The 27812-nt window shown below is 38.8% G+C and overlaps 1 protein-coding gene across 1 annotated transcript; it reads right to left on the bottom strand.

The window, feature by feature from the left end:
* LOC127652932 (paired box protein Pax-6-like) lies at positions 1-26891 on the bottom strand. Its single transcript, XM_052139389.1, has 8 exons — positions 26844-26891; positions 24957-25119; positions 23670-23837; positions 20780-20862; positions 20491-20641; positions 20256-20326; positions 1248-1392; positions 1-1105 (listed from the first exon to the last, which is right to left on the bottom strand). Exons 2-8 carry the CDS (start codon positions 25057-25059, stop codon positions 1005-1007), a joined length of 822 nt encoding a protein of 273 aa, XP_051995349.1. The 5' UTR covers positions 25060-25119; positions 26844-26891; the 3' UTR covers positions 1-1004.
* Positions 26892-27812: the final 921 nt, after the last annotated feature.

Below are 27812 nucleotides of genomic sequence, written 5' to 3' on the forward strand. Positions count from 1 at the left end.
TAATATTTTTATTCAATGTTGAGTTATTTCACAAAAGGGTTTACACTAAAATGTTCACTATTCTAATGAGAAATACTATAACATTATCACTTGCTCTTTCTCTCTGACTCTATCTTTCTCTTTCACATGCACGCACACGCACACACACACACACACACACACACACACACACACACACACACACACACACACACACACACACACACACAATAGTGAAATTCAGGGTCATGGCATCTGACAGAAAAGAAAAACTAGGAATTTTACAGAGTGGTGAAATAAAGCCATAATTAAAATCACAGTAATGTCCATTAAACAATTTACAGTAGCTTAACTTCAGTATAATACACTTGATTGGTCATATGTACTGTATGATTGTCTCAGCAGCCTTTCGCAATGACGCACTTTTATTGTCAGTGGCTAAAATCAAAATAATGTTCAGTTTTTATCATTATTAGCTATACTGTGTACTTCATTGATTGTCACAGCTTAGCTCAAGTTTAAGCTTGATTGTCTCTGTTTGTTCTGTGTCAGTGCTATATTATCATTGGCTGGTTCACGTCCTTGGATATTTCAAATAGATTCATACCAGACTCCCCAAATGTTCCATATCATCAATATCTGATATCTACATATAGAGTTTTAAAACACCCTCATGCTGGTCACATGTAGATTTCCACATTGATTTTAGCTGCACATTAATTAAACAACTACTTTTTAGCTACATGAGGCAGGGTGTTGGCCTATTCTTTAACAACCTTTGCCTCTATTAATGTGCAGGGCAAAATGCAGGAGGCCTACTTCATTTTCTCTTCCTTTTGTGCAGGTTTGTGAGGTCCACAGCAGTCTTTTTTATACAGGATTATGGCTTCCATAGACTGCTTCCCTGATTGTGTAAATCGTCTAAATAAATACGGTTGTCTGGTGAGTTGGCCAGCAGCTGACTGACGGTTGAATTGTGCTGTTCGAAGCTCTGCTGGTTGTCTGATAATGATAAGTTGTGCTGTTTACTGCAGTCTCGTCCAGTACTGACTTAGACCATGTCCCAACTCCTGATCGCTGCCTTGGACTGCAGACTGCCCCACTGCGGACACACCAGTAAAGAATCCTGAAAGAGACAGAGGGGGCTTATCATCACATTCTTCACACGTGGCACCACAAACAGCTTCTAACACAAAAGAAAAACTGTTTTTGTGCCAAACATTATTGACATGCAGTGTGTGGGTGGAATGTGTGCAAACTGCACTCACCTGTGTTTGCGCTGGCCGTGGGAGGTGGCGGAAGATGGGGAGGAGTGTAGGATGAGGAGTCAAATTTACGAGAAAGAGGGGGCAGGGCAGAGGGAGAAGGAGGTAACATGCAGGAATACGTTGGAGTAGACTGAGAGGGCAAAGACTAGAGGAGAAGAAAAGAAAAGGGGGAAAATAATTAATTACATTTATAGAATCAAAATTCATGAACTTTCTGCTTTTGTCTTTGTTTTGTTAAAAACTAAGGTGTGGTAAAAATTACCACACAATTGTAAAACATTACTCATCGGTACTTATGTGCCACAGTCCAAGCTCACCAACTCACATTTACAATTACTGGGTGTGTCATTAATACAGGACAGAAATGAGGGCATTAGTTTACCAGAGAGGTCATTATTTCATGTGATATTTGTCTTTGTTTGTCAAGATAACTAGACCAAACTTCTGTTAGCCTGCGACATGTGTATATTATTAGAAACTACAGCAAGCACAATCTTTTCAACAAAAGCCTCTAGAGGGAGCTATTAAACCATTATACTTAAACTCGTCAGAAAACCTCTGAGGGTCTCAACAGTTTTACTAGAACGCCTCTACCAATGTTAACCCTACAAGTTTAGCAAAACTTTACACTGAATAAACTGCTTTTGTGAGGAAACAGTTCATCACTTAATTTATTGACTGCTTGTCTGCTAATCTTGCGTGGAGTTTACAATGATAAAACGCCTGTTTTTAAAAGAAGTCATGGACGATTTTGTGACAGGTTGGTGTCAGTTTCCGGCACTTTCCATTCATTTGTTAGGCTTCCGTAAATGGTGATTTACGGTCATAACACTCTAAATGCGTTGACCGTTCCCTTACGACTCAGTACACTTGACATTGCGTTTGCTAATTCTAGTGTTAATTTTGTCACCTATTTTTAATTTAGTCTTAGTCTTAGTCTTGTGCCAAATGTCCTTGTTAGTTTTAGTCATATTTAGTCATTCACATATCTTTTTTTGTTAGTCAAGTTTTAGTCGACTAAAAGTCTCGTCATTTTAGTCTAGTTTTAGTCAAAAGAGAATTTAAGGTATCTTAGTCAAGTTTTAGTCGACTAAAAGTCTCGTCATTTTAGTCAAAAGAAAACTCAATATATCTTAGTCAAGTGTAAGTCAAAACATTTGTCTTTTTTAAAATAAATTATTTCTGAGATTAATTCTGAGATAACCATTTCAGTCAAATAGTGTTTAACACATCTCAAATATTGGTTAAATGTCATAATTACCTGACAAAATACACTTGTTGAATGATTTTTGTTGAATTCACTTTGTTAAAAGTGTCTGGTTTTCTGATTTAAGAGACACATTCACAAATGATGAACTTGTTCTTTAGATTATTTTATTTTGAACCAACACAGTTCAAAAGCTGGGGCCCAACAGACTCAGACTGACAAATTACAAAGGTTTTTAAAGCTGTTTTTGGTTGCCTTTTGTCTCATTTTTCTATTCAGAGTGTACCCTTTAGATGTCAGCTTAAGGTTGGTGGTGTTTTTCCCGATATTTTTTGTCCGCAGTGCTTCCCGTCAGTTATAATGACACACTCTGACTTTTTGTCAATGTCATTGTAAGTAAAATGCGACCAAATATCGAGCCTCTTCCTTCTACCTAGCATGTCGTCGAGCTCGTCGCGTGTTAGATGTCAGCTTAAGGTTGGTGGTGTTTTTCCCGATATTTTTTGTCCGCAGTGCTTCCCGTCAGTTATAATGACACACTCTGACTTTTTGTCAATGTCATTGTTGTTGTGTTCTTGCTCCATGTAGTTTCGTGTTGCATCCACAGGCTGGCAGCAACAGGAGTATGAGACCTGTAACCGTCACTTGAGCAACAGCCGAACTCATTCTGAATATTTTGAAGGCTCAGTAACAGCTGAATATTCTATCTCATGATGAAAAAGTCGAGACGATTGTTGACGAAAATGAAGATAGATTTTATCTTCGTTTTGATTTTAAGCAAAACATTTTAGTCTCGTCTTTTTTCGTCAACAATAATGCATGTTAATTTAGTCTTAGTCAGCGTTTTTGGACATTGGTGCAGTCTCGTCATCGTCTCGTCTTAGTCATGGAAAAAAAGGTCATTGACGAACATATTTAGTCTCGTCTCGTCTGACGAAATTAACACTAGCTAATTCATATGGGGGAGTGTACTTCCACACAACCTATTTGAAACTTCTCTACAATAACTTCAATATTCTAATATTGGCTATGGTGTTTGAGTCCCGGCCTTTTATGCGCAAAGCTGTTCGCTATAAAAGCAGGTGCGCAAACACCATTCCTCAGAATTTTTCTTCAAGACAGCGATTCATCTCTCATCTAGAAGCCATCTACTGCTTCTCGTCGACTACATGAGTCAGCGAGCGGGATCTTCACGGCAACAAGAGTACTCTCTCCACTCCCTTGCAGTGTTTCGGTGAGCATCACTCCACCTTGCCGCTTGATGCTTCGCTGGTGAACCTGCTTCAGCATCCTGATTTGTGTATCCTTATAAGCAATTGTATATTGTATATTGTTATGTTGTATGTTGTTGTGTGCATATACACTCACCTAAAGGATTATTAGGAACACCTGTTCAATTTCTCATTAATGCAATTATCTAATCAACCAATCACATGGCAGTTGCTTCAATGCATTTAGGGGTGTGGTCCTGGTCAAGACAATCTCCTGAACTCCAAACTGAATGTCAGAATGGGAAAGAAAGGTGATTTAAGCAATTTTGAGCGTGGCATGGTTGTTGGTGCCAGACAGGCCGGTCTGAGTATTTCACAATCTGCTCAGTTACTGGGATTTTCACGCACAACCATTTCTAGGGTTTACAAAGAATGGTGTGAAAAGGGAAAAGCATCCAGTATGCAGCAGTCCTGTGGGCGAAAATGCCTTGTTGATGTTAGAGGTCAGAGGAGAATGGGCCAACTTTGCTTGAAATAACCACTCGTTACAACCGAGGTATGCAGCAAAGCATTTGTGAAGCCACAACACGCACAACCTTGAGGCGGATGGGCTACAACAGCAGAAGACCCCACCGGGTACCACTCATCTCCACTACAAATAGGAAAAAGAGGCTAAAGAGCTCACCAAAATTGGACAGTTGAAGACTCGAAAAATGTTGCCTGGTCTAATGAGTCTCGATTTCTGTTGAGACATTCAGATGGTAGAGTCAGAATTTGGCGTAAACAGAATGAGAACATGGATCCATCATGCCTTGTTACCACTGTGCAGGCTGGTGGTGGTGGTGTAATGGTGTGGGGGATGTTTTCTTGGCACACTTTAGTCCCCTTAGTGCCAATTGGGCCATGGCCTCCCTGAGCATTGTGTCTGACTATGTCCATCCCTTTATGGCCACCATGTACCCATCCTCTGATGGCTACTTCCAGCAGGATAATGCACCATGTTACAAAGCTTGAATCATTTCAAATTGGTTTCTTGAACATGACAATGAGTTAACTGTACTAAAATGGCCCCCACAGTCACCAGATCTCAACCCAATAGAGCATCTTTGGGATGTGGTGGAACGGGAGCTTCGTGCCCTGGATGTGCATCCCACAAATCTCCATCAACTGCAAGATGCTATCCTATCAATATGGGCCAACATTTCTAAAGAATGCTTTCAGCACCTTGTTGAATCAAGGCCACGTAGAATTAAGGCAGTTCTGAAGGCGAAAGGGGGTCAAACACAGTATTAGTATGGTGTTCCTAATAATCCTTTCGGTGAGTGTATATAGATATATAAATATATATAGTCTCATACATTCAGCCCCCAAAGCTCAACAAAGCGCTCCAGACACACAATACTGTTCCACTCTTTCCCACTGCTGTTTGTCGTGAAAGGAATATTGTTGTTCAAAATGCTTTTCAAAATGTTGTTTTCTGTGGCTCACATTAATCACATTCAATAAGGTTTGCACATTTTACACAACCACTTCCATAATGGTGAGTGCGCCAATAAATCGTGTATGAACATACAAAGGTTGCAAAAAGAGTACAGTGCTCGTATGAGACACTCACACTTTTTCAAAAAGGGCTTTTCAACTCCAAAGCACACACATTATGCACAATCACCTCCCAATGGTAAATGGTGCATTATATTATGTGTGGACATACAAAGATTGGAAAAAGAGTACAACACTCGCACGAGACACTCACACTTTTTAAATAAAGGGTTTTCCCAATTCAAAACACATATTTTGCACAACCACTTCCCAATGGTTAGCGGCATATTATATCTTGTAATTAATTACAAAGATTGCAAAAAATATTACAGCGCTCGTTGCACATGCACGAGACACTCACACTTTTTTCAATAAAGAGCTTACCCAGTTCAAATCCTCACATTATGTGCAACCGCTTCTCAATGGTGAGCGACACTTTATATCATGTTATGAACATGCCAGATTGCCCTCTGTCCCATTACACGTACGCGTGGCAAGCTCTTACTGGCATTCCGACTGGGTGCTATAAAACACGATTCTATGATCCAATTTGCCCCTTTTCAATGTTGTTCTATCTTCCACGGTTTTGTTCGAAGATGCGCCGGTGTTACGAGCCGAAATACACAATCTCCTCACAAAGAACACGAGAGAGGTTGTTTCATATGAATTAATAAGCTTGCTGTCCCGCTCTGCGAGATGATGTTTTTTACAATGATCGAGCACAATCTGTGGTCTGACAACACGATATGTCGGTGTTGCGTGCACAGACTGCGACACACACAGCAGGATTTACAGCCTTATTTCCTCAAGAACAGCGGGCTTCGTCCCATTCTAGTTCTGAGATGCTTGAATTGAACGATTGCTACATGCTCATTCAAAATTTGAACTCGGAAACATCTCCCATTCTCAGGACTGATTTGCATCAATAGATCTGAAGGATGCTTACTTCATGTACCAATTGCGCCGCATTATAGGCGGCTTTTTAGATTCTCATTTGAGGGAAATGTGTATCAATTTAAAGTCCATCATTTAATTCTGTCTCTGACTCAAAATGTATCAATGCGGCACTTACCCCATTGATAAGTGTATCTGTGTTTTGAATGACCTCAGTGATTGGTTATTATTAGTTGCCCACTGGGAAAGGTCCCGGTTCTCCCTATGGCCAGTCCTCCCCTGACTGAAGTAATTTCATTTTCATGTGCATCACGGTATATCGCCACTGTCTGGCTGCTTTAGAACTATGGACAGTGCCAGCCTTCTAGCAACAGGCTGTTATGCAGGTTCAAGTTTCAGAAAGTCAGAAAGACAAGTCAACCACCTAAAACCACCCACTACTGTTCGTACAGTAGTGGCGTATTTGTGTTGCCATGCCATGCTGGCCAACGTATGGCTAGCGAAACGCAAGTATGTGCTTCCCCCGGTGCGCCTCCATTCTGTCATCAGTAAAGTCCAAGAGGACATGGAAACAGTTCTGTTAATTGCTCCAAAATGGCACAATCAGTCCTGGTTTCTGGAGATGGTAGAAATAGTGGAAAGGCTTCATGGGAAATACAGCTGAAGAAAGATCTTCTTTCTAAAATACAAGGCACAGTTTCGCATTCCCAGCTAGAGCTACGAAGCCTACAAACGTGGCCTTTGAACGGAGCATGCCAAAGTGTCAGAACTGACGCATTCAGCTATGAACATCATTTTACAGGCCAGAGCGCCATCCACGAGATGCCTCTATGCACAAAAATGGAATGGGTTCACTAATTAGCCCATTAGTAAAATGGCCCATAGATTAAATTCTCATATTTCTTCAAGAGCGATTAGATGCAGGACTCACTCGGTCAATGCTTAAAGTTTATGTGGCGACTATATCTGGGTATCATGCACCTGAAGGCGGCACCACTACAGGCAAATGTGGTTTAATCATAAAATTCCTTAGAGGAGCAAGATGATTAAATCCACCTTGGCAGGCTACAGTCCCGACTTGGGAGCCAACTTTGGTCCTAAAAGCGCTCGCAGGGCCCCCCTTCGAGCCATTGTTTGCAACTTTGTTGATTTGCGCATAGTCTCCATTAAGACAGCACTACTGCTGACTCTGGCCTCAGTAAAACAGGTCGGTGTCTTACATGTTCTATCAATTGACAATTCATGTCTGGAGTTTGGCCCCGGTCTTTCAAAGCCACCATCAAACCCAGACGCGCATACGTTGAGCACATCCGCCAGTTCACATTGTCTGATCAGAGGATGGACGAAAGGAATGTCTATCTCAAAGCAAAGACTTTCTCACTGGATCGTTGGTTCTATTGCCCTGGTTTGTGAGTAAGATTTGCCCAGTTGGTGTTAAAGCACACTCAACTAGAGGCATAGCCTCCTCATGAGCATGGACGAATGGTGTGTCTTTACAAGATATATGTTTTGCAGCAGGATGGTATTCTCAAAATACATTCTCAAGGTTTTACAACCTAGACATAACGTCTCTCTCTTCACAAGTCCTCGTTATTTAGAGAGCTTGCTATTAATTTGCCAAACACATTCTTATGGCCCTCCCTGTAAGAATGGGATCCCCATCATTTTACACAACCGCCTGCATTCATTAATTTACCATAAAGTAACAAGCACTCTCTTTATAAATAAACCCCCTTCCCAACTGGGTTTGTGAAGGGGTTAATTCATACTAAACACTGCAAAAAGAAACATCCCTTTTTCAAGACACTGTATTTTAAAGATAATTTTGTAAAAATACAAATAACTTTACAGCTCTTTATCGTAAAGGGTTTAAACAATATTTTCCATGCTTGTTCAACGAACCATAAACAATTAATTAACATTCACCTGTGGAACAGTCATTAAGACACTATTAGCTTACAGACGGTAGGCAATTTAGGTCACAGTTATACAAACTTAGGACACTAAATAGACCTTTCTACTGACTCTGAAAAACACCAAAAGAAAGATTCCCTGGGTCCCTGCTCATCTGCGTGAACATGCCCTAGGCATGCTGCATGGAGGCATGAGGACTGCAGATGTGGTCAGGGCAATCAATTGTAATGTCTTGACTGTGAGATGCCTAAGACAGCGCTACAGGCAGACAAGAAGTACAGCTGATCATTCTCGCAGTGGCAAACAATGTGTAACAACACCTGCACAGAATTGGTACATCCGAATATCACACCTGCGGGACTGGTACAGGATGGCAACATTAACTGCCTGAGTTACACCCGGAAAGCACAATCCCTCCATCAGTGCTCAGACTGTCCGCAATAGGCTGAGAGAGGCTGGACTGAGGGCTTGTGGGCCTGTTGTAAGGCAGGTCCTTAATCAAAATCAAATCAAATCACTTTATTGTCACACGACCATATACACAAGTGCAAAAGTGGGTGAAAGTCTTGTGTGCAGTTCCGAGCAACATAGCAGTCATGACAGTGACAAGACATATACCAGTTTACAGTAAACAACATATTTAAACAACACAATTTACATATCAAATGTACACATAATTACACAACACAATACTAATATACAATGTACAGTAAACAATACACACAAAATAGAATGCACATTCAATAAAAATAAAAAGAATATAAAAAAAAAATATATATATATACAGTAGTTGTATTGTGGAGAATATAATTATGACAGTCCATTGTGAGATATAAGATTAATAAAGTGCAGTGCTGATGTATATTGATTGTGAGAGATCAAGTGTTCAAAAGTCTGATTGCTTGGGGTAAGAAGCTGTCATGTAGTCAGCTGGTGCGGGTCCTGATGCTGCGATACCGCCTGCCTTATGGTAGCAGTGAGAGCAGCCCATGGCTCGGGTGGCTGGAGTCTCTGATGATCCTCCAAGCTTTTTTTACACACCGCCTGGTATAGATGTCCTGGAGGGAGGGAAGCTCACCTCCGATGATGTGTTTGGCTGATCGCACCACCCTTTCCAGGGCTTTGCGGTTGTGGGTGGTGCTATTGCCTTACCAGGTGGTGATGCAGCCAGTCAGGATGCTCTCTACAGTGCTGGTGTAGAACCGTGTGAGGATGTGGTGGTTCATTCCAAACTTCCTCAGCTGTCTCAGGAAGAAGAGGCGCTGGTGAGCCTTCTTTACAACGGCCTTAGTGTGGAAGGACTCAGTGATGTGGACACCAGGGAACTTGAAGCTGCTGACTCTCTCTGCCAGTGCTCCATTAATGGTGATGGGGCTGTGTACTCTGTCTTTCATCCTGAAGTCCACTACAAGCTCCTTGGTCTTACTGACCTTGAGGGAGAGGCTGTGCTCCTGACACCAGCATGTTTCATCATTGTCAGTGATCAGACCTACCACCGTCGTATCATCAGCAAAATTAATCACGGCATTGGAGCTACGTGTTGCCACACAGTCATGTGTGTATAGAGAATACATGTGTGGGCTGAGAACACAGCCCTGCGGGGCTCCAGTATTGAGGATCAGTGATGAGGAGATGTTACTGCCCATTCTAGCCACCTGACGTCTGCCTGACAGGAAGTCCAAGATCCAGCTGCACAGCGAGCTGTTTAAGCCAAGAGCCAAGAGTTTCACATCAAGCTTGGAGGGCACTATGGTGTTGAATGCTTAGCTGTAGTCTACAAACAGCACTCACATATGTGTTCCTTTTTTCCAGGTGGGAGAGAGCAGTGTGTATTGTAGATGCAATGGCATCATCTGTAGTGGTTGTTGCGGTAGGAAAACTGCAATGGGTCCAGTGAGGTGGGCAGCACAGAGCAGATGTGATCTCTAATTAGCCTCTCAAAGCATTTGCTGATGATGGGGGTCAGAGCAACAGGATGCCAGTCATTTAAACAAGATATTTTTGATTGCTTTTGTACAGGCACAATGGCGGACATTTTGAAGCATGTGGGGACTACAGACAAGGAGATGGACAGGTTGGAAAATGTCCGTAAAAACACCAGCCAGTTGGTTTGCGCATGTTCTGATGACGCGGCGCGGAATGCCGTCTGGACCCGCGGCTTTACACATTGAACCATCCTCTGTAGCGTCGGCCGTGAGTACTCTCTCTGCGAGGCGGTGTTATTTTCCTCGAAAGGAGCATAAAATGGATTAAGCTCATCCGGGAGAGAGGCAGCGGTATTCACAGTGGAGTTTTTATTCCCTTTGTAGTCTGTTATGATGTTAATTCCCTGCCACATACTTCTAGAGTCAGTGGCGTTGAACTGTCCTTCAAATTTGTGTCTGTACTGGCATTTGTCTGCTCTGTGGGCATAACTGGCTTGTTTATGCTCTTACGCATTCACAGAATTAAAAGCAGAGGTCCGCGCAGTAAGTGCAGTGCGAACATTGCTGTTAACCCATGGTTTCTGGTTGGGGTAGATCCGTATTGTTTTGGTCGGAACAACATCCTCTAAGCACTTCCTGATGAAACACGTTACGCTATCAGCATAAACCTCGATGTCGTCATCAGAGGCAGACCGGAACATCTCCCAGTCCGAGTGATCAAAACAGTCTTGTAGCATTGAGTCTGATTGGTCCGACCAGCACTGGATTGTTCTGAGGGTGGGTGCTTCCTGTTTCAGTTTCTGCCTGTAAGCGGGCAGAAGCAGAATGGAAGAGTGGTCTGATTTGCCAAATGGTGGGTGGGGGAGGGATTTGTAGCCATCTTGGAAAGGAGAATAGCAATGGTCCAAACCAGGTCCCCTTGCGTGTTGAAGCTGATGTGTTGGTGGTATTTTGGTGCGATTGTTTTAAAATTGGCTTCGTTAAACTCCCCGGTAACAATGAACACGGCCTCAGGGTGCGTGGTTTCCTGCTCACTTATACTTCCGTACAGTTCCTTGAGTGCCTGGTCTGTGTCGGCTTGTGGGGGAATGTACACAACTGTGATAAAGACCGCTGTGAATTCCCTTGGTAGCCAGAATGGTCGACACAGAAGCATGAGAAATTCCAAATCAGGAGAGCAGAAAGACTTGATAAAATGTACGTTCCTCTGATCACACCATGATTTGTTGATCATAAAACATACACCACCACCTCTGCTTTTACCTGAGAGGTCTTTCGCTCTGTCCACTCGGTGCACGGAGAACCCCACAGGTTAGATTGTTGAGTCTGGAATCTCCGCAGACATCCAAGTTTCTGCACTGCAGTCCCTCATCTCTCGTTGGTAAGAGAGCCACGCTCTCAGTTCGCAGAGCTTGTTGTCCAGAGACTGAACATTTGCCAGTATTATACTGGGAAGCAGGGGTCGATTTACGTGACGTCTTACTCTGATTAGAATGCCAGCTCTTTTCCCCTTTTCCATCTCCGTTTCTGCGGCCGGACTGCCCGACAAAGGGCTCCGCTGGCGTGTTTGTAAACAGCGGGTCGGCATTAAGGAATCCAGACTTCACCAGCAACAACATTGCTTATGGGCACAAACCCACTTTCGCTGGACCAGACAGGACTGGCAAAAAGTGCTCTTCACTGATGAGTCGCGGTTTTGTCTCACCAGGGGTGATGGTTGGACTCGCGTTTCTCATCGAAAGAATGAGAGTTACAGTAATATGCTCTGGCCCCCTCCCTGCTCGTCGTGGTGACAAGGTTTACAGTAGATTAGTGTCACTGAATGGCTGGATGTCTGAGTGGTGTCTGGAGAATAGGATTTATAGACAATTGGAAGAGTTTTTGGGATAGACCTGACCTGCTAAAGAGAGATGGACTCCATTCCACCAGGGAAGGTACCACTCTCCTCTCTAGTAATTTGGCTCATAATCTTAATAATGATAGTATTTGACTAACTGGGTCAGGAAGCAGACAAACTGGTTAATCCAAACGTCTGCTAGCTGCCATGAGATGTCACACAGGTCACATAAACTACAACACATAGAGACTGTATCAACTAGATATCACACAGAGACTGTGTCTGTTCCCCGAATTACCAAAAACAGAACTCTCACTAAATCATTTAGAAAAGGTCAAACTTGAAAAAACTAAAAACAAATTGAAGATAAACATCATATAAAGGTAGGGCTATTAAACATCTCTTTCTACCAAAGCAATAATTGTTAATGAAATTATTACAGTTCGCAGTTTGGATGCACACTGTTTGACTGAAACCTGGCTTAAACCAGATGAATGTATTAGTTTAAATGAATCTACTCCCCCAGGTTATTGTTATAAACATGAGCCTTGAAGAGTCGAGGAGGAGGTGTTGCTACAATTTACAGTAAAGTTTTTGGTTTTACTCAGAGGACAGGATATAAGTTTAAGTCTTTTGAACTAATAATGCTTAATATGTCACTGTCAGATATAAATAAAAAATCTTTGTTGTCTTTTGCCTTTGCTACAGTATATAGATCACCCTGACCTTAATCTGGTTTCAGATCTAGTAGTTAATATAGATAGAGCTTTAATTGTTGGTGACTTCAACTTTCACGTAAATAATGAAAATGACACACTGGGATAAGTATTTATCAATATTCTGAACTCTCTTGGAGTCAGACAAAATGTGACAGGACCAACTCATCACCATAATCATATACTAGATTTAATTCTGTCATATGGAGTTGATGTTGATACTATAGAAATTCAACCGCGGAGCGATGACATCTCAGATCATTACCTCGTCTATTGTTCGTTGCGATCAAGTAATGTCACTAAAGCTACACCATGCTGGCATTCAACCAGTAAAGATAGGTTCACTAATAATCTTCCAGAATTGTCTCACATACTCAGGAAGCCAAAAAGTCTGTTGCTACAGACAGTACTAAATGCTGCCAGGCCAGCATATTATAGCATAAATAACCACAACAATTCTAGGTGTTTATTCAGTACTGTGGCTAAATTGGTTAGGAATAAAGCATTGACTGGCACAATAGTAATGACTTCATGAATTTCTTTACTGATAAAATTGAAATAATCAGTAATACAAATGGAACTATGCAATCAACTGTCACAAAACCTCAGAAAACTGTGTCTCATAATTTTGCTCATGAGCATAGGTCATGAAGAGCTAACAAAACTTATCAAAAAAGCAAAAGCCACAACATGTATGTTAGATCCAATACCGACTAAGCTGTTAAAAGAGGTATTCCTTGTAATCTCAGAAACTCTTCTTAATATTAACTCCTTGCTATCCTTAGGACATGTCCCAAGAAACTTTAAAATGGCAGTTGTCAAACTGCTTATTAAGTAGCCACAGCTTGAGCCTAGAGAATTGGCTAATTACAGAACAATTTCAAATCTACCATTTATGCCGAAAATATTAGAAAAGGTAGTGTTCTTCCAAACTATGTTAATTTCTACAGAGAAATGGAATATATAAAGAATTTCAGTCAGGATTTAGGACCCATAGTACAGAGACTGCACTTGTCAGAGTTACAAATGACTTGCTCTTATCACCTGATTGCGGCTGTATTTCTCTTCTAGTGCTTTTAGATCTTAGTGCTGCCTTTGACTTGATAGATCACGACATTCGCTTGAATAGGCTGGAGAATTATGTTGGTATTGGTGGACTTGCATTAGCATGGTTTAGTTAGTGTTAGTGTCCTATTTATCAGACCACTACCACTTTTTGTGTAAAAGAGGAATTGTCAAATCAAACAAAAGTTAAGTATGGAGTGCCGGTCACGTGACGCCACGCGAGGAGCAGACTTGCTCTTATCACCTGATTGCGGCTGTATTATGTAAGCTCTTCTAGTGCTTCGTGTGAGTGACAAGCTCTGCGCACTTTGCTATTTTTTTAAAAATTATTTTCATGTTAGAATCCGGTGAGATTTGATACATCCAGTAACCTATTTGTTCTTTGAGGTAAACATGGCAAAAAAGTCAAAATCCTCGGACTCTGGAGACATTAAAAGACACTTACGTTCTCAAGCTGAAACCTCTGACAGGCCTGCAGACTCCATTAGGATGGACTGGCGGGAGAAGAAATCCAGCGTCAACTGTACAACATGTTTGTGATGCTGACGAAGGTTGTTGCTGACTTGGAGGATCTCGGAGTAATACGTCGATCGATTACGGTGATGGAAACAAAATTCTCTGAGTTGGTTTCAAGAGTGGCAGATGTTGAGAAATGGATCGATTATCTGGAGTTATCAGACAACTTTCTTGGAAGAAACACAATACTTTCTTGTTCCCGGACTTTGCAAATTCAACAAGAGAGAAACGTGATAAATTAAGGACTGTGAGAAACTCTTGCATCAATGGAAGATCACTTTTGCATTGATGTTTCCAGCCAAACTGAGAATAGACATGAAGGATGGCCGCAAAGTATTTACATGTCCTAAACATGCACTGTCCTTCATAAATACAATACAATTTGATGTGTCTCAAGTGTGTGGATTGACTCGCTGAACATACACTCAATTTTCTGAGGAAGATTGGTGCCATTTTTGTTTCTGTATGTGTTGGTTCTGCCTAGCAGCTGGAGTTTGTTTGGAATAACACTTCTCCTTCAAGAAACTTTTGCATTGACAAAGGATCGCTTTTGCACTGAGGTTCTTGGCCAGATTGAGAGTGGATGCTGGGGATGCCCGCAAAATATTTACATGCCCACACAAAGGATGTCTTTGTGAAGTTGACGGTCTGAGTAAGTCATGGTGTATTTTTTTTATGCAGCCTCCGAGTAAATTTGACTCTTTTTTTGTTTCTTTTTGTGCTGGTTCCACCTAGAGGCTGAAGTTTGTTTTGTGGAATAAAACACTGCTTCAGGACAGTTGTGGATGAATTTGTTTGTTCCTTGTGCTTATGCCTCCTGTTGGCTGGAGTTTGTTTTGTGGATTATTTTCATGAGACATTGGAATTATTATGTCATCTGCTGCACTCATATACAGCCGGCTCACTGAACACTTGTTTGAATGTCCGAGGAAACTGAACGACTTTAGAATGGTTGGAATATTTTTTATTGGTGATCATACCTTCGAGACAGTTTTGTGAATGAATCTACACGTTCTTTGTGTTTATTCTGCCTATTGGCTGGGGTTTGTTTTCCAAAGTATTTTCTGTTATGTAATTTTGCCATACAAAATTTGTGCAGGTGCTCTGGACTTGAGCAATCTGATGGCAAAGTAGGCATAAATGGACCTTTTGAGTTTAGAGTGATTGACGCCGGTTTGCACTGTCATGTGCGGGGTTAATGTGTGCGTTTTTCGTTTTTCTGCTTGATTGGTTCTGGGGGAAGTTTGGGTTTTGATTGTTGCCCTAATGTTGGAATTTGTTCTGTATAATCATACTTTTGATACACAATTATTATTCTGTATTATATCAAAATGTCAAATGTTAATATGAGTGGGTTATACATTTGGGAAGATATGGGATGGACATGTTTTCTTTAATGCTGGCTCAGGTAAGTGCAGGGGAGTCATTACATTGATAAGTAAACATCTACAATTCAAATGTCTCAAACAGATTAAAGATAAATTAGGGAGTAATTATTGTTTTAGCAGAAATTCAGGGGCAAAGGTTGATTTTGGCTGATATTCACGCACCTAAAGCTGATGATCAGGGCTTTTTTATATATCTTGAAGGGATGTTACAAGCTTCTGCAACCTCTCATGATATAATATTGGGAGGAGACTTTAATCTATTAATGGACTCAGTCCTTGATCATAGTGAAGCAAAAGCATGTGAGCCCCCTATAGCAGCATTGACGCTTCACAGGATGTGTGAAAATCTTGGTTTTGCAGATATTTGGTGACATTTGAATTATAGGGTCTATACATTTTTTCATAAGTCCATAAGATCCCTAATTTATTCTGTAGTGGGTTGCTCAATTGGAAACATCTTGTTTCCAACAAATGTTAAAGATGGAAATCAATGTTTATATGGAGACCAACTGGTCTTCAGTATCTTCTTGGGAGGCACTTAAGGCGGTTCTTACAGGATGCCTCATATATCAAAAAAATCCATAGCACGAGAACTCATGGAGTTGGATGGGAATATTAAAAGTGCAGAGGCAGAGCTGAAGTGCCGAATGTCATCTGATGGCCTCAGAGAATTAACACTATTGAAATACAGATATAATACAATTTTGTCGTGGAAAGTGGAGTTTTTGGTTATTCAGGGCAAGACAGTTACACTTTGAGTTGGAGGACAAAGCAGGGAAGCTTTTTGCTAGATATATAAAGCAGCCCCTCATTCCCTCAGTGAAATCTGCTGGTGGTGTCATTTTTACCTTGGCCATTGATATTAATAATGCCTTTAAAGAGATCTATCTTGATCTTTATAGTTCCACATCTTCGTCTACTGATGAAGATATTATCAATTTTGCGGAACCATTAGAACTCCCAAAATTGATGACTGAGCAAACAAATTGTCTTGATTCTGAGTTAACCTTGGAGGTGCTTCACGAGGTAATTAAGTCCTTACCTACAAGAAAGGCTCCAGGCAGGAGGTTTTCCAGCTGACTTTTTAGATCTTATGCTACAGAATTGGCTCCACTTTTGTTAGAAGTTTATACGGAATCATTAAAGAATGGAAAACTTCCCCTGAATCATTAGCAGCCACTGATAAGAAAGGAGGAGGATTTTCCAGGGGTGACGGCGGGAGGCGTGGCGCATAAGCTTCTTCTTTATGCAGATTATATTTTATTATTTGTCTCTGACCCTACTTGATATATGCCTTGCCTCCACATAATTATTAATTCCTTTTCCAAGTTCTCAGGATACAAAGTCAATTGGTCTAATCCGAAGCTTTGGCTCTGACAGCATACTGTCCAGTAATGGCTTTCCAGCCAAGCGCCTTCCAGTGGCCCAAACAGGGCATTAAGTATTTGAGGATTTTATTCCCAGCAAATTTGTCTGATTTAGTTAGTGTTAATTTTGACCCTTTAATAAAAAGGTATTCGAGCGATGTGTACACGTGGGCTTCATTACATTTATCAATGATTGGGGAGGTTAATGTTATTAAAATGAATTGTATTCCAAAATTTAACTACCTGCTACAATCTCGCTGTGTAGATGTCCCCCTCTCTTATTTCAAGCAATTTGATCTCTCGGGAGAGAGAGATTGTTTACGGGAAGCTTGGGAGGAAGCACCTTCGGATAGTAAAAATCTAATTCAATACGTTCTTGACCTTAGAGCAAAACTCCACACTTTGGGACAGGTAACACAGGAGAATTTGCTCCAAGCACAAAAACACACACACATGACTGACATGCCCGTAAACGATCTCTCTCTCCCGCACCATCTTCCGCAGTTGGCCCTTATCCCTCTCGGAGGCTTGATTAGCCTAATAAGGGACCGGGTGTGTAGAATCACCACCCAGCCCCGCCCTCCGCCCTGCCACACACTTGGTGTGGACAAAAGTGTTCAGAATGTTTAAATCTGACATTTATTAAAATGTTGCCTCAAGCATATGGCAGACCACAAGATTGAGTATTGGTAAATCCTTTTTCTGCTGGTCAGAGTGGATTGTGAGGGGGGTTACTACACTCGGTGATCTATATGAGAGTGGAGTTTTTGGGGTTGTGGGGTTAAAATGTTGATTTTGTGTGTGTGTGTGTGTGTGTGTGTATATATATATATATATATATAAAATGTTAATTATAAAAAACATTGATGTCACAGTGAGGAGGCAAAATGTGACAGTAACTGTTTTGAATGAGAACATACAAGTAGTCAGAATATGTGTTTTTCACCCAAACTGATTGTAAGAATTACAATAAACAGGTAAAAGAGAATGTCACTTACACCAAAATTAATTTGTTTTTAGCATTACAATAAAAGAGAGCATGCAGTTAGTGAGAACATGTGTTTTGCATTCAGTAGTGTGTTTTAACATTGAAGTTACAATGAGGATGCAACAGGTTTTAATGAACTGTTTCAGTAAATTACATGAAGAGTGAATGAGAAAATGCTGAAAAAAATCGCCAGAGGAATCAGTTTTAGGACCTCTGCTTTTCACCTTATACATGCTTCCCCTGGGAGATATTGTCAGGAATCATGAAATAAGCTTCCACTGTTATGCCAATAATGCCAATAAACCTAACGAAAATTCACAAATCTCCATATCAGCAGAGTATATCAATGATCAATGAGTGTATCAAATCAAAGATTGAAAGGCCAAAAATGTCCTTCAATTCAATTCTGACAAAACAGAGGTACTAATGTTTGGACCAAAAACCTCTAAAAATAAGCAGCTAAAATATAATTGAACTCTTGATGGATGTACTGTTAAGTAGTCTTCTACAGCGAAGAAATAAGGTGTTATATTTGATGCCAATCTGTCATTTGACAATAAAATTTCCAATGTTTGTAGAACAGAATTCACAAGTTGCCGATGTTGCCAATGCTGAAAAACTATTTCATGCATTCATGACCTTGTAATGCATTACTGAGAGGATGTCCAGTAAGTTCAATCAATACATTTCAATTGTTTACAAATTGTTTACAAATTCAGCTGCTAGAATGCTGACTAGTAACAAGAAATATGATCATATTAGCCCCATTCTATCGTCGTTGCGTTGGCTAGCTGTTAAATTTCATATTCATTTTATAATTCTGTTAACTACATCCAAAGCTTTGAATGATCTAGCTCGACAGCACTTAAGTAACATTCTGACACACTATATTCTGTCACGTTCATTACAATCACAAAATTCTGGCTTATTAATAATAAACAATATCAAAATCCACAAAAGGAGGTAGATCCTTTTCATACTTGGCTCCCAAAGTATGGAATAGTCTCCCTAACACTGTTCGGAATGCAGACACACTCACTCAGTTTAAGTCTAGACTAAAGACTCATTCTGTTTAGCCAGGCATACACCTAATTTATCCTTCAACTTACAATTAGGCTGATTTAGTTAGGTCTGCCAGAACCAGAAACATTTATCATGACAAACCATCCAATCATGGTGCCAGCTAGACATCACTTCAGTCCATTGACTTCAGAGGATGAACTGACGCCAACTTCAACTGTAAGACATGGTATACTTCATATGCCACTGCCTGAACCTTGGATTTAGGATGGACCCCGCCGAAATGACCAGCAGGATGAACTGTGGTGCATCTCATTAATCTTTGCCTGCATCACCTTTGTCTATTGATGGTCTACACTCTTGATATGGAATACATAGACTACAATTTAATTGCCAACAAAAGCCTTCAACAGCCAACTAACAAAGGACAATGCATTAATGTGAATTTCTGCTAAGAAATGTATAGATAACTATGACTTTATAGATATTATGGTTTCATTTTCTGTTAATGCATGATTTCCTGTAAAGCTGCTTTGAAAAGATATGTGTTGTGAAAAGCGCTATACAAATACATTTACCTGACTTGACTATTTTTGAAGGCACAAATTTTTTATTCTTTAAAGAAACAAAATCTTTTAATGCTGTTTTGTTTGAGAACACATTACTTTTTAATTAACATAAAAACATTGTCATGTGCAGATGCTAACCGTGAAAAAGAACTATACCATGATAAAAGGACGACATTTTATTGTTTTCGATTAAGTAGCAAACTGTAGTTTAACTCTTAAAAGGGCAAGAACATAAATATACCTCAGAAAATGTATTAATTGCTATTTTCCAATGCTTTAGGGCCCAAACAATGTTTCTCTTCAAAATATTGCTTTTGTTTTAAATTTCACAGCGTGTAAAATTGAGAATATAACATTAAAAAGATAGGAACATTTAGTTGATAGCTCCCTTCTCAAAAACTGCTGTCCTGTTATTTTAAGATGTTTAAGATTTAAGTTGATGCCACATTTTTTAATACAAATCACATGACCTCAGTATTTGCAGGGACCCCTTTTTTATATTTTTCACAAACATTTGCCCCCTCACACATTGCTCCTCCCATATTGTGCTTTACATGTAGTAAGCACAGATCAGGGATGAAAACTACTCACCTTTCAGCTAAATTCACCTTTTCTGAAGCTAATTTGCCCAAATTGTTTGGTACAAATTTCCACTTGAAAGGGTTACTTTAAGCTTAAACACTTAAAAAAAACTCTTTAAATACAACAAATAAATCAACTGAAAATATACATGTGGAACACATGCCATGACTTTCTAAACTTTTTGCCTCTCACGAGTTTGCATCCCTGACAGATGTAAGATTTTATTATTTGGATTAAGTCATGCATCTTTCCTATTGCTTGAGTGTATACCTGCATACTGGAGAAGACAGACAGAGAGCCATAGCTTGAGAGAGAGGAATCACTCCGACTGTGCATTGAGCCTTTCATGAGGAGAGAACAGATGAAGATAGAAAAAGAGGAATGTGAAAAAAGATGCAACAGTACAAAGTGAAAAAAAAACCACCATTTTAAACTACACAGATTCATTTTTTACCAGTAATGCAGACTTTTTTAAAAAGTGTTAAATAAATCATCAGAAATGTACCTGAGTTGTTACTATGATGATATACAGGAGAGTTAAAGGACGTGTTTAGGGGAGTGTGTGTCTGAGAACAGGAGCTGGTGCTGCCTGATCTCTTCTGGTTTCTCAACTTTTCCTCCCTCCTCCACTTAGCTCTCCGATTGGAGAACCATACCTGTCAATCACCCAAGGTTGCATATGGGTCAGTGCATTATGGACAGTTTATTAATTTATTGTTTAAAGGCACTGCAGCTATAACACTTACCAAAATCTAAAAGAAAAGAATTACAGTCCATCACAAGCAAATCATTACCTGAATTCTGGCTTCTGGAAGATCAATCTTTGCTGCTAGTCTCTCCCTTGCAAAGACATCTGGGTAATGTGTCCTTTCGAACTCTGGAAAATAGATGGGTGATATATTAGAAGACCAAACATTTACACTCAAAAAATGATGCCTGGCTTGATTCATTTATATATGCTGAACTTGCTGCTAATGCAATTAGTTCAATTGGTAACACTTTACAATAAGGTTACATTAATTATCATGAACTAACAATTAACAATATATATTCTTTAAAGCATTTATTAATCTTTGATAATGTTTTAATTGTTCATTGTTAGTCTATGTTAGTTAATATTGCATTAATTAATGTTAACAACTTTAGATTTTAAAAATTTATGTTGAAATTAACTAAACCAAGATTAATAAATGCTGTATTGTACATTGTTAGTTCATATTAACAGACCTGTATAATTTTGTTGTTTACTAATTTCACTAAAACGGAACCTTACTGTAAAGTGTTACTGTTCAATTCAAAATTTTATTTTTGAAAAAATAACGTTTTTAAAAGCTGATACTCCAAATTCATTTTAATTAAATACTTAACGTTTATTCTGAATTAATATGTACACCTTTTAAAGATTACTTAATTCAATTTGGTGAAAATTTGTCATTCATCTGAAATGCATAAATCTTAAAAACAGACAGAAATACTTTTTTGAGTTACACATTTTAAAGAGGACAAAGACTAAGGACAGTTTAGAGGACAAGAGAGTAAAATAGGAAAGAACAGGATAGGGTGGGATGCAGAAGCACATTCACTAGAGAGACCCGGCACATACAAATACTGTATAAAAAGTAGGAAAAATTGCATACAATAAAAAAGTTGTTTATGTGTTCACATAATGTCACGATCCCTTGTTGCCCCGTGTTTTCTGTTTCACTCAGCACGTCACACTCCATGTCACGTTTCCTTGTTGTCCGGCCCGTGTTTTCACCAGTCCTTGTCTAAGAAAACTACACTTCCCATCTTTCCTTGCCCTCACCACCTGCCAGCACTCACTCATTGTTTTCACCTGTTTATCGTTTAGTTCCATCACCTCGTGTATTTAAACCCTGTTTGTTTTCCTTTCCCTCGTCGATCGTTGTATGTGATGTTTCATGTTTTCCAATGTTTTATGCCCGCTCTTGTTCCCATGTTTGTTTGTTTGTTTGTTTGTTTGTTTGTTTGTTTGTTTGTTTGTTTGTTTGTTTGTTCGTTCGTTCGTTCGTTCGTTCGAGGATAGCCTTGCCCTTCGTGGATGTTTCGTGTTCGTGTGTTAATTTCATTTTCCCATTGTGGACCTTTTATTTGTTCCAGTGTTTTGTGTTCCTTCTATTATTATTTAATAAAACTGCAATTGGATCCAAACCACCTGTCTGCCTACTCCTGCATTCCACACGTTCATAACACATAAGTTAAATAATAGCAGTACTTAGAAAACAATGGCCAAAATTCACATGCTGTTACCATTTAATCACCCATTTTGTTCTAAACCTGTATGACTTTCTTTCTTACATGGAACACAAGGGGAGAAATGTTGTAGAATGTTGACACTGCTCTTTTTTCCATATAATGAAATTAAATAGTGACTGACGCTGTTCCTCACTAACATTCTGCCTAACATCATCTTTTATGTTCCACAGAAGAAAGGTCTCAATGGTGAGTAAACAATGACATAATTGTCATTTTTGGGTGAATTATTATGAACTAACAATGATGCAATATTAGTATATTATATAATATATAATATTATATAATAAGTATGTTTATAATACTGTTTAAAGTATATTTATAATGTATTTTTATGTACATTAGCCAAGATAATGTACAAAATACAAAGTTCTAAATGTAAGTTCAGCAGGAGTTTAGGCCAGCCAATCATATCCCAAAGATAAGTGGCTGCACCTCCCTATCTCACCTTTATTCTTTATAATTTCCTATTCTAAATATAATTTCAAAACTGTCTTTCTATTTCTTGCTTTAGATAGACCAGTCCTATGCTCGATCCCCTCTGTTATGGACAGCATGCCAAATCAGATTACCTTAATGCACTCCAGGACTAAATGAACCAGTGAACTTGTGAAATAGAACCTTATAGTAAAATGTTACTATTTCAACATTGATAAACCTCACTGAAAAAAAAAAAATATTTGGTTGGTTTTAAGTAATTCAATTGTGGACATCAGTTCCACTAAAAAATTAAAAAGTTTCCTTAATATTAAATGTAAATGTAGGCTTTAAGCAAATATTTTGTGTTCAATAAACCCAAAGGAATTGAGTTCAACTCAATTCAATTTGATTTGTCCAAATAACTCAATTGAACTTTGTAGCTTGCTACAAGCTAGCAACAATACATATATATTAGTATATATATATATATCTTTTTGTTTTCTTTAACAAAGATGGTGCTGCTGAGGGTTTACACTGATCCTCAATCAGCCTCAATGCTGATGAGCCCTCAGTCTTTGCTTTTGCTAACAAAACTTTGATACAACATATATTCTTCACATTGTTCTAACACAACTGGATTAAGTAAACATATATGGATTGTACACAAAGAAATTAAGTTAAATCCAAATGCTAAAGAAATATGTTGGATTAATTTAGTTTAATTAAGTAAATTGAGCAAGCATTAAAAATTATGTTAAGTGAACACAATCCGTTAGAAGTCTGAATTCATTTTATCATTTCATACCAATGTAATCATATCACATTTTAATGAATGCATTGAATTTTACTTGGACTTTATTCAATATGATTATGATCTCATCTCAAACATAAATGTATTAAGTTGATTTTAAGTGTGCTGGTTTAGTATTTTCTGAAGCGCTGCTTTTCATTTTTTCAGTGCTCAGTTTGAGCCAGAGCTCTGAGTCACACCTTTCTCCAGGGCATCTATCTGCTCCTGGGTGAAGCTGGTGCGGTTCCTCTGCAGCTTTCTTTTCAGCTGGAGGTGTAGCTGAGAATCCTCCACCTCATCCCTCTCTCCCTGCACCACTCCTTCCCCTGCCCTGGCCATCTGCACATTCAGATCTTCCACACAGCCATCTGAGAGGCAAACAAAGAAGAGCATAAAGAAACTTTTGAAGCACTTGCAAGTGTCTGCATTCATGTGTGCATTTGTGTGGATTATTACATACACAGAGCTCTCTCTTTGAAGACTGCATAGGACTAGTGTACTGCAGCATCTTGTGTTTGACAGTTTGACCTTATTTGTGTACGTGTGAATAAGCAGCAACTGTGTAATTCTGTGTCTAATGTCTACTCATTTTAGCACTGCCTTCCTGTAGTAAAACGGAGGATGTCAAGGCCAGATACTGCCATGTTTATAAATGGGTGTGGGTGTACATGTGTGGCTGATGGTGTAGCTATTGGCACCCTCTGTTTGTGCTCAGTCGAGTATAAGAATTGCTGGTTCAACTCAAAGCTGACTTCACACACACACACACACACACACACACACACACACACACACACACACACACACACACACACACACACACACACACACACACACACACACACACACGTTGTGTTTCCATGTTTTATGGGGACTTTCCATAGACATAATGGTTTTTATACAGTACAAACTTTATATTCTATCCCCTAAACCTAACCCTACCCCTAAACCTAACCCTCACAGAAAACTTTCTGCATTTTAAAATTTTCAAAAAACATAATTTAGTATGATTTATAAGCTGTTTTCCTCATGGGGACCGACAAAATGTCCCCACAAGGTCAAACATTTCGGGTTTTACTATCCTTATGGGGACATTTGGTCCCCACAAAGTGATAAATACACGCTCACACATACACACACACACACACACACACACACACACACACACACACACACACACACACACACAGACAGAGAGAGGTGCATATGGGTAGTATACTTATAACATGTAAAAGGGTTTATAAAATCTAGATTTTAAGTTCAAATTTATATTGATGTAAGAAGGAAAATTTTATATTTTAGGTCTTTTGACTGGTCACCATAATTCTGCAGTGTGACTTTTATTTTTGAAAGTACAAATATTCCAAATAGTCTCTCAATTATTATGCGGTCATAATTAATGCATGTATAATCAGTATAGAAGATTTGGAGAAAGGTACTGTAGGTTAAAATAGATAATATTATAAATTATTTATATTCACACACACCCGTATGTTGTGGGGTGATGGTGTCAGGTGGATGGTACCAGTTGTTTGGGCCAGTCCAGCTGGAGCTGTTTTGTAAATTCAGCATGGTCAGATTCTCATACATCAAAAGTCACCTGTAAGAAGACAATGAACCTCTCCTTCTATCATCCAGACTTCTCCAACCCTGAATGAAGAGAGAGAGAGAGTGATTAAATAAAATATTAAAATTCAGTTGCCTATTTAAATAGATCTCACATTCATTAGGCTTATTTTGTGTCTCCTTCTCAGTGTTGCATTATCATGACTTCATGATGTATAATAGAGCTTTGTAATGAAGCATAGTAAGTAGACAATCTGATTGTGTTGATGAGAATATACAGATAAAAAAGACACATTATCTGAAGTATTGGTGGCTATTGTATTTTAATCTTCCACTCTATTTCTCTGTATTTCTTTCACATGTACACGCACATTAATCCAACACAGACACACACAGCGAGTAATTAAGAAGCACAGAATATCTAGTCTGACATTGTTGTACACACACGCATGACTGGAGAGAGTAATACTGTCAACTAATTTTAACAAAATAAAAACAGAGAGACTCACGCACACTACACAACACAGAGATGCTCCCACAAAACAAAGAGATAATTATAGATGCACTGCACAACAAAAGAGATAAGGCACACAATCTACATTTTTTACCGCAAACTCTGAATAAAAAGCAAAACAAAATATACAAAAATGGAGGCACCAACTAAAATGCAAGTGTATTTACATCACAAATATAGCCAGCACCTGCACATCATTTATAGAGCACTGTTAAGCTAAAGAAATAAATATTGTTATAGTTAGACAAAATACCAATGTGGCCACTGATAGAATGTAAAACTACTAACGGATATAGAAACGAGGCTGTTATCATTAATAATATAGATTATCCTCAACTAACAACAACTATTTGATTATATTTGCATGTACTTTGAGAGTAAGACATGGCCCTTAAAAGCAGAGGGTGGTGGTGGATGTCCAGAACTGGTAAACAGAAGGAAAAATATGGAGATATACAGAAGCAGAAACACTGATATTTAGGGAAACAAGGTGAACACAGCAGAGGATGAGCTTTATGCTGCTTTACACCATACTTCAGTTGCATTTACAATTCAAACTAACAATGCCAAAATGACTTCCTGTACAATACATGACATATGCACCCAGAAATAATTTTAGTTCTGAGTTCAGACATGTCCAGAAAATGACAGTTAAATATTAATATTATCTATCTATCTATCTATCTATCTATCTATCTATCTATCTATCTATCTATCTATCTATCTATCTATCTATCTATCTATCTATCTATCTATCTATCTATCTATCTATCTATCTATCTATCTATCTATCTATCTATCTATCTATCTATCCATCCATCCATCCATCCATCCATATATATATATATATATATATATATATATATATATAACATGAAGATGACATACTTACAAAATAATATGAAATATTCAAAGACTCAGTTGTCCATTAACAAGGCTTGCTTCAAATAAAATAATGCTGTCATGCATACAGAAGTATAGAAAAAGTTTTGCACATATTTATTAAATTTTACTTTGTAGGACTCTAAATGCTAAATAAACACAAAATAGATGTTTAACTTATTTAAATCTTGTCTATAATGGCATTACATGAAATTCGGACAAATTCAAAAATGTCAAAGGTCAAGTCAGCAATACATTGTAGTGAGCGCTGTAGGAACCTTTTCACATTTAACTACAATACAAATCCATTTCTGATTCATTTTCCTAAATCAATTGGGTCTTTCAGATAAAATAGCTGTCAATCTGATATTCTCTTTTTACTCTTTTTCTGACTACAACTATGAAAACCCACCTGGTAGATGAATGAATCGTAAAAGTGGTCCACACTTGCTCAGTGTCTCTATCACTTTCTGTTCATCTCTCTCTCCTTCTCTCTGCTCTCTTGCTTTGTTAATGTTAGACTGTGTTTGAGAGAGAGAGAGAGAGAGAGAGAGAGAGAGAGAGAGAGAGAGAGAGAGAGAGTAAGGGAGGAGAGGAAAGGGAGAAAAAGATGGAGAGAGTTAGACAGAGCGAAAGAGAGTAAGGGAGGGAGGGGTAGTAGGCTAGAGAAATGCATCTGCAGGCACTCTGGTCCTTGAAGCAATGAGGGAGAGAGAGAAAGAGAGAGAGAGGGATGACACACAGACTCAGTGTCAGTGTCAGGTCTGGACTTAATGCCAGAAAAAGGGGAGATGAAGTGAGAGAGAACGGTGGAGGCATAAAAAAGACTGAAAAAAAGAGACGTAAAGCTATTTCTAAAGTCTCAAAAAGACACAATTTGTTTTTTGTAGATGGACATTTCCAGAAATGGCTAACCAAGTGCTATAAGAGAGCAACAAATAATGTACCGACTCTGTGATGGCTGGCGGTCAGTGATAGCTTAAGTCATTTTTATTTGTAAAGCAAAAACAGAACTTGAGCCAAAGTGCTGTAAAATTCAGAAAGAAATTTATAAACCATAAGAAACAATAAATACAATTAAAAACAACTTATACAACACAATCGAAATAATGATATCTTTCATAAATAGAATAAAAAATAACAATAAAAATTATACAGTTTAAAACAGAAACATTCAATTCATCTCAAACAGTATCAAGAAATAAAAGGAATAAAAATGGGCTGATTACAAATGGCTCTTGTGGAGGAGGGCCTGAAATAAAGAGGGAGAGCTTACAAAATATTTATATAAAAACACTCAAAAGCATACTTCAGTTAATATACCTTTAATATGCTTGTACACGATAAACAGTCAGTACAGTTCTCATGAGAAGAGAAACTT

Source organism: Xyrauchen texanus, chromosome 12, assembly GCF_025860055.1.
Source record: "Xyrauchen texanus isolate HMW12.3.18 chromosome 12, RBS_HiC_50CHRs, whole genome shotgun sequence".
NCBI classification, from domain to species: domain Eukaryota; kingdom Metazoa; phylum Chordata; class Actinopteri; order Cypriniformes; family Catostomidae; genus Xyrauchen; species Xyrauchen texanus.